This window comes from Bos mutus, chromosome 25 (genome assembly GCF_027580195.1).
Source record: "Bos mutus isolate GX-2022 chromosome 25, NWIPB_WYAK_1.1, whole genome shotgun sequence".
Taxonomy (NCBI): Eukaryota; Metazoa; Chordata; class Mammalia; order Artiodactyla; family Bovidae; genus Bos; species Bos mutus.
Window position 1 is genome coordinate 252,334 of NC_091641.1, and position 7,442 is coordinate 259,775.

The window sequence follows — 7,442 nt, forward strand, 5'->3', positions numbered from 1 at the left end:
TGCTGCGGTTCTTTCCCAAGCTTCGCCCTTGCGCGCGGCCCTGCCACCCCGCCGCCAGGGGGCGCTCGCGGGAATCCCCTCGGGTCCGCGTGCCAAGTGTCCCGGAAACGCACTGGGCGCCCGCGTCACGAGGCATTGCGAGGCCTGGCGAGGTGGGCCGCAACCCAAGCTCGCGGGCACGCGCGCGTGGCAGCGCAGGTCTCTGAGGGCGGCCGGGCAGGAGGAGGGACCACAGGGGCCAGGCGGGCTGCGCGAGTGCCGAGGTGTGGCCCTGCCCGCCTTCCCGACTCTACATGCTGCCCTGGACCCCCCGGCAGTGGGGCGCGGGCGAAGAGCAGGCGCCCAGGGAACGACGCCCCTCAGCGGGCAGCGGCCTCTCCCAGGCCTGGGACTCCGGAGAGAAAGCCCTTGGGGAACCAGGAACAGCCGCACAGGGCAGGTGAGGGGCTCGGCCGACGGCACTTGGGGCGAACCCAACAGGGGCCCACAGTGTGAGGAAATTTCAGTTGTCCCTACTGAATAATGGGTATGATCCGTCTCCCCACACCGGGCACCCTGGTCTCTGCCTTGGAGATATTCAGACTTGGCTTGGGGGAGATGACTGGGGGAGGCTGTAACCGGAGCATCTCAGTACCCCTCTCCCTGCGCCCCCAGCCCTCAGCCCTGGCCTCGAAGGCTTTCCTGGACTCGGAAAGAGCAGCTACGGCCTCGGCTGCCCCCAGGCCTGGCTGCCAAGCATTCCCTGGGAACTCCAGGTAGGTACAGGGTCCTGCCACCTTTACCCCCAAGACCCTTTTACTGATTCTGAGGCTGTTTTAATCTCTTCAAGTCTCCTGCCCTCTCTCCCCCTGCCCCCGCCCCCCAGTTCCTTTCTCCCCTCAGAGGACTTGGGGGGTGGCACCATCAAAGATGGCCCTGCTAGCGCCCTGGGACCCCAACTATGAGGCTACAGCAGGACGTCGGCTGGTGTGGGTGAGTTGGGGGTGCCTGTGGCACCGACCTCGGGCGGGACAGGGATGCCTTGGGAGGGCTGAAGCTCAAGGAATCTTTCCTGTCCCTCCCTCCCTGTACAGGGACCCAGCTGTGCGTCTGGCGTCTCCTTCTCAGGCCGGACCTTGTACCATCCCTCATTCTGGCCTCTGTACCAGGCAGCCTCATGCAGGGGCCTCAGGCCCAGTCTAGCAGGACATCGGGGTGAAGAGCAAGCGCCCAGGACTGCAGGTACTGCCCTTGGTCCTCTCAGGCTCCACAGAGAACCAGTGCAGAGCTTGCCACCCCAGCAGCTTCTCCTCCCCAGGGTTCCCGGTGATGTGCTCTGAAGACGTCTTCTTTCTGGACCCTCTGCTGCCCCATGGGCAGCGTGTTCCCCTGTACCTATCTGAGGTCCCTCAGCAGGTAAGCGCTCCTCCTGCCTCGGCCTCACCCCAGCCTTCAGGCAGGGCTTGCGGGGAGCCACTGCCCCTCCTCTCTCCTCAGGTGATGGGCTCTCTGAAGCTGCTGCTCCCACGCCCGATCATGTCCCCCTGGCTCCTCCCCATTCCATCTTCAGGCTGCTCCACTACCTGGCTCAGTGGGCCAGAGCTGATCGCCCTCACTGGCCTCCTGCAGATGAGCCAGGGGGAACCAAGACCCAGCTCCTCAGGGGCTCCCGGGCTCCCTTCTGGCTCCCCAGCCCCTGCCTCTGATCACCCAGCTGCCAGTGGTGGCCCAGGCTGTTCTCACTGTGGGGAACCATCTCTCCCTGGGACCCCAGATGCCCAAGGTCCATAGCTCCTCCAGGGACAGAATGGGTCCTCTACTTTCCCAGGCAGGTTCTGTTGATAATAAAACTGTTGGTTTGCAAACAGGCTCCTCGTGGTCAATAACAGAGTGGGGTGCAGAGGCAGGGATGGGGTCTCTTCCTCTATCACAGCTTTGGCTGCCCCTCTCTGATTCTTGTTACTCATTCCCCCATAAGGTGGGGAATCTATGGACCTAAGACCTTTCCAGGCTGACCAAGCAGGGAAACTTTAATGAAGAGGGGGAGTGTACAGTATATTACTCTAGACTAGACTGAATATATTAGAAGCAAGGACTCCCTCAGCTTTGCCAGGCCTGGGAGGAGGATTGTCTGAGCACAGAGCTGGCATTGGGAGAAGCAAACTAGGGAGTGGGGAGGAAGGGGGTGTCATCACTTCGGCGGGGGCGGGGGAGAGGCGGTGGGGGCACTAGTGTAAGATACCTGGTGCTCTCATCCCTCTTGCGCAGGGGTCCCAGGACTTTGGCAGACACCTGGCAAACCTGCACGTGGGGGGGGGGGGGGGAGGGCCAGGTCTGTATGTCTTCTGCATCATCGATGTTGTCATCATCAGGGGCAGGGTGGGGGGCCAAAGCGGACTTGAGAGTCTGGGGTGATGCTGCAGGAACTCTGTGGGGTAACAGGATCAGGGCTTTGGCTCAGGAGGTGTAGAAATGTATAGGGTTCTGGTGGTGGTGGTGTTTTTTAAGGGGAGAAGAGTTCTAGAATTTTCTCCCTTAAAAGAATCCAATTTCTTGGGGAACCTCCTCCCAAAGATTGGAAGGAATGGAGTGGGCAGCGGGTCCTAGCAGGCAGCTTGGTGCTTCTGCTGGTCACACGTCCTGGGCACATCTGGACTTTAGAGCCACTCCGCCATGGGGAAGGGGCCTTTGGGGTTGAGAAGGGGTGGGCGGGAAGGCATTCTTAACCTGCACTTTTTTTCCTCCTTACACTCCCGTCTGTCAGCTATACTGAGTGGTGTCCTGTCGAGGGGAGGCGGGGGTGGGAGTTGGCAGGGAGATGGGGGTGGGGTGTCTTCTCACCCCGGCCTCCGCGAGGTTCTGGAACTCCAGCCGAGCGTAGCTATGTGGGCGGGACCTGGCCCCAGGGGCGTGGCCTCGCACCTCCAGGGGAGGGACCAGATCCAGGTCCACGTAGTTGAGGCCTTGGTCCGGGGGCTCGGGGTTGGCAGTGCCCATTCCTATGTAGTCTGCAGCCGCATACTCAATGCATACGTACTCCCCGGCTAACTCTGATGGCGGCTGCAAGCAGGGCTGAGCCCCAGCCCGTCCCCAGCCGTCTCGGATGCCGAGATGAACGCCTTGGAGCCCGGGTCCAGGCTCCCCGGCCCCGGAGGAAAGAGGCAAGAAACTTGAGGAAAAGGACCGTGGTGCACAACAGCTCATGGTCACGTATTCAGTGACCCCTCCATCCTGGAGCGGCTGGCGGGAAGCTGCTTTGGTGGAAGCGGGAAGGCCCGGGGGCTCCATCACAACGTAGCCGCCGGCTTGGCCGCCCTTCATGGGCTCGTAGTCACTCCCGGCTCCCATTGTTATGTAGCCCCCGCCCTGCTCCAACCTCGCAGGGTTGGAGACTGCCTCCCCAAGCCTCGCCAGGGTCTTGAGGGTTGCTTGCTCGCTGGTCTCACTCGGGCCATTCCGACGGTACAGCTCGCTTGTTTGGGCCGCGGAGTCTGGGGTCTCATAAGATTGGGGGACAGAGGGTCTGAAAGCTCCCGTTGGGGGCTTTCTTGGCAGTGGCTCAGCCCTGCCAACAGCACCACTGTCCCCGATTCGCTTCATGGCGGCCAGGACGGTCTCGTGAATGCTTTGGGCCACCACGGCGTCGGGGGCCTGTAGCCACAGCTCCCCGGGACCCGTGGGTGCCGAGCGGCCGAGCTCCAGGAAGAAGAAAGAGTCTGCGTGGCCGCACCGGCGCACGCTGAGCAGGGACAGGCGCAGGGCCGGCGGCGGAGATGCCCCGGTGGCCCCGGAGCCTCTGCCCCCTGGCTTCCGCAGCAGACTCAGTACCCCGGAACCCAGGCACAGGCAGTAGCCGCCGCTGCCCAGGCCTCGTGCCCGCCCCAGCCCCTTGGGTCGCAGCGTCACAGGCCAGACGTCCTGAAATGGAGCGAGGATCCAGGCCCCGGGGTCCTCGTGGGAACTGGGACCTGAAGAGACAATGGGCTGGTCACCGGGGCTCCGGGCCGGCAGGTTGGAGACACTGTGCCCCGGGGAATGAAAACCCGAAGGTGTAAACCCTTCAGGTTTGGACTTAACTTCGGAGACCCTTGGGAGGGACGGTCTACGGATAAACCAAGTCCAGAAACCACCACCACCCCAACACACACACATTCCCCCCAGCCGCATCTCCGGCGGCGCGGGGCTGGGGCCTCACCGGCGGTGGCGCGCGCCTCGAGCAGGGCGCTGTACCACGCCTGCTGCTCCGCCTCGCTGGCCGCCGCCACGCCCAGGCTGCGGTCGCGCGTGTACAGGACGATCAGGTGGCGCTGGCGCGCGTCCATGCGCTTGCTGATGGTGCAGGCGCCCCCCAGGCTCACGCTGAATTTGGGCGGCGTTCGGCCGGCACGGAACTTCTTCTCGCTTTCGTAACACTCAAGGCGCGGCGGGTCGGCGCGGAGCACAAAAAAGCGGCGGCGTTGGGACTTCTGCTTCCGCAGGTGGCCGCAGAGCCGCACGTCAGCCGGGCAGACCCAGGGCCGCGGCGGACCCAGAGCCACGGCGGCCGACTGGGCCTCTGGGGTCGTCGTGGGGTCTCCGGGCTTCATTCTTGCCCAAAGCAACCAGGTGGCCGAAGCAAGGGGCTGGGACGGCTGGGAAGGGACTGGCAGAGGCGGGGTAGAAAGAGCGGTCCCCGGGGACGGGGGCGGCGTCCTGACCGGTCTGGATACTCCGCGTCTCTCTCCTGCTCCCGACTTCGTTTGGCCCCTCGCTGCGCGCAGCATGTGCCCCAGTGGCGCCCGGTGGCCTGAGATACCCAGGTCTCCGACGGCCTCCCCTCCTCTCCCCTCCCTCCTAACAGGGATCGCGCCTAAGTCCCCACCCCCGCGAGGTTAACCCTCGCGCACCCCGGCGGTGGGAGTGGAGTTTGAGTCGGGAAGTCCAGGAGAGGCGGCCTCTGCCTCACCCCACCCCACACCGTGGGGGCTGGGCTTTCGCAGGAGCCGGGGAGTGATCTGAGCTGATTGCCAAGAAGGCAGCGAGGGAAAGCGCGTGTGCGGGGAGCCACGTCTGTGGTGAACACGCTGGTGGGTCCTGGGGGGTGGGCGGACCGCTGAGCCGGGCCACCCTTACAGCGGCGCCCCGCGGCTCCCCACTCTGGCTCTAGGCACCCGGGTCCCCGCCCCCTTCCCACCCATGAATGGGTCTGTTCTTTCTTCCCAAGTAATTCTGGGAGCCAGGGCGACTGAGCTTTGGGCCATGCTCATTTCGGAGGAGCTAGAGGTTTAGTTTCTCTGCGGAGTTAGGGCCGATAGCAGGTGTCTTGGGGGGAGTTAACTTCTGCGTTGGTCTGGTGCAGACCATATCCACCAGGGTCCCAATCAAGTGTCACTGAAGGGGGAAGAGACCCTTTCTCAGGGGCCCTTCCCTCTGGCTGCACTAGTGCCCTCGGCCCCTCCCCACCATCACTGTTCAAAAGGAAGGCTGGCCAGGCCAGCTGGAAGCTCTGATTATGTAGACTCATTGCACTGAGGGAGGTGCCCTTTGCCCCTCGCATCCCCAGACGTTTGAAATGTGGCTAGAATTCAGACGTTTTGACACCCCACTTCTGATCCTTCCAAGGACCACCTGCTCATGTTGGAGGTGATAGCACTGGTCAGTGCACACTCTGTGAGACAAACTGGCAGCTGACACATGGGTGGGGGTCTTAGAGGACCTTACCATATCACTGTTGGGGCAGGTCGTTTACCTGAAGTAGGGGAGCTGAGGGTTTGGAAGAGGAAGAGGGTGACTGTAGCCCCTATTAAACATGGTGCCGTCGGGTGAGGAGGGAGTTATACCAGCAGGACTGAGGCAAGGCCCCCTGGATCTTTTCTCCAGGCTAGACCATGGGCCGAGCAAGCCTGAGCAGGGAGGGCTGGGTTTCCACCCACATTCCTCCACTTCCCAGGCGTGGAAGGAAGGGCCTGGTCTATGAACTGCAGAAGACAATGGTGTGATGTGCAGGGAGGCTAGGATCATTGAACATCTTTAAGGGTTGTGTTCAAAGTGTGATACAGAGTACCACCTGGCATTGTGAGGATGGGCATCTGCCCAGTGGGCAGGTGATGCCCAAGCCTGCTCCAGGTGCCTTCCTGTGAGCACAGCCTCTCCGCAGGTGCCAGAGAGGTGGTACCTGCAGCTCAGGTGGTACACGGGGGCTAGCTGCAGCCTCCACCTCTGATGGATGTTGTCTAGGGAGAGGCAGGTCTGGTAGATCCTGAAGTGGACATCACAACTGAAGTACGTTCAAGGTCATGGCCTCCAGTGTGGCCTTGACATACGTGCCATGTGCGAAGTGGCAGGGACACAAAAGACACCTGCAGGCCTCTCCGCTTCCTAGTCCTGGTGCTGCCTCAATAAGCAGGGCACTCACAGGCCCACGTACCTGCTGTGTGCTTGCCTGGAGCCTTTAATCCCCAGCCTTGATTTGAAGCTACCCCATGGGAGGGTTGGAGAAGGCAATGGCACCCCACTCCAGTACTCTTGCCTGGAGAATCCCATGGACCGAGGAGCCTGGTGGGCTGCAGTCCATCGGGTCGCGAAGAGTTGGACACAACTGAGCGACTTCACTTTCACTTTTCACTTTCATGCGTTGGAGAAGGAAATGGCAACCCACTCCAGTGTTCTTGCCTGGAGAATCCCAGGGACGGGGGAGCCTGGTGGGCTGCTGTCTATGGGGTCGCACAGAGTCAGACACAACTGAGGCAACTTAGCAGCAGCAGTATATCCAGTCCTTCTAATTCCCTACCATCCAGTCCACCTTGCAGCACCCCAGGCCTTGTGCAATCACAGCCACTGTCAGAGACCAGCTCCAGACCATCTGGTGTCACTGAACCCCTAAATGCCGGGTAAAGACAAAGCAGGAAGTAGCAGGGATAAGAGCATGGGCCCTGGGGGAGCAACCACGGTCCAGTGGGTTGGTCATCAATGCCAGGTGATTTACCCTGCTGGGTACCAGGAAAAGCCCCGAGCCAAACACCTGACCTAATCAGTTGCCCCGGCAACAACACTGCCCTTGATTCTACCCAGGCAAGATTTATTTCTGCTGGTTACCCTGGTAACTTGTCTTGCTCCCCTCAGTGACAGGAAATAACAGAACCTCAGCTCTGCTGGGTGAGAATGCCTCCCCCAACCTGAGGGGGTCCCCCTGTGCATCCCGATGCCAGGTGCAGGGCAGCTGAGGGATGGACTCCCACATTCCACGTGCCTTGGGAAGACTCACCACGGAGGAGCCTACAGGGAGGAGGCTGGGGCTCTGAGGCTCCCGACTCCCTCTCCTCTCTTGGGTTCTTGCTCCTCCGTGGAGCGGCATGTGGGGACAGCACCACCCACGTCCTCCATCCTCTCCCCGCTGCCAGGGCTCCCAGGCCCCAATATAGCGAGAACGGAGAGCTTGGCAGAAGTCATGGGGACTGGCTCCCGCTTCCTCACCCAGAGAGGCA

The 7,442-nt window shown here is 62.0% G+C and overlaps 2 protein-coding genes across 2 annotated transcripts; one reads left to right on the forward strand and one right to left on the reverse strand.

The window, feature by feature from the left end:
* The first annotated feature begins 27 nt into the window (after positions 1-27).
* On the forward strand, positions 28-1,770 carry SAP25 (Sin3A associated protein 25). Its single transcript, XM_070363099.1, has 6 exons — positions 28-439; positions 655-755; positions 866-972; positions 1,074-1,221; positions 1,298-1,395; positions 1,477-1,770. Exons 1-6 carry the CDS (start codon positions 294-296, stop codon positions 1,768-1,770), a joined length of 894 nt encoding a protein of 297 aa, XP_070219200.1. The 5' UTR covers positions 28-293.
* A 122-nt stretch (positions 1,771-1,892) lies between these two features.
* LOC138985564 (insulin receptor substrate 1-like) lies at positions 1,893-4,779 on the reverse strand. The gene is made up of 2 exons (XM_070362387.1): positions 4,175-4,779; positions 1,893-3,947 (listed from the first exon to the last, which is right to left on the reverse strand). The coding sequence occupies exons 1-2, from the start codon at positions 4,740-4,742 to the stop codon at positions 2,740-2,742; spliced, it is 1,776 nt and encodes a 591-aa protein (XP_070218488.1). The 5' UTR covers positions 4,743-4,779; the 3' UTR covers positions 1,893-2,739.
* Positions 4,780-7,442: the final 2,663 nt, after the last annotated feature.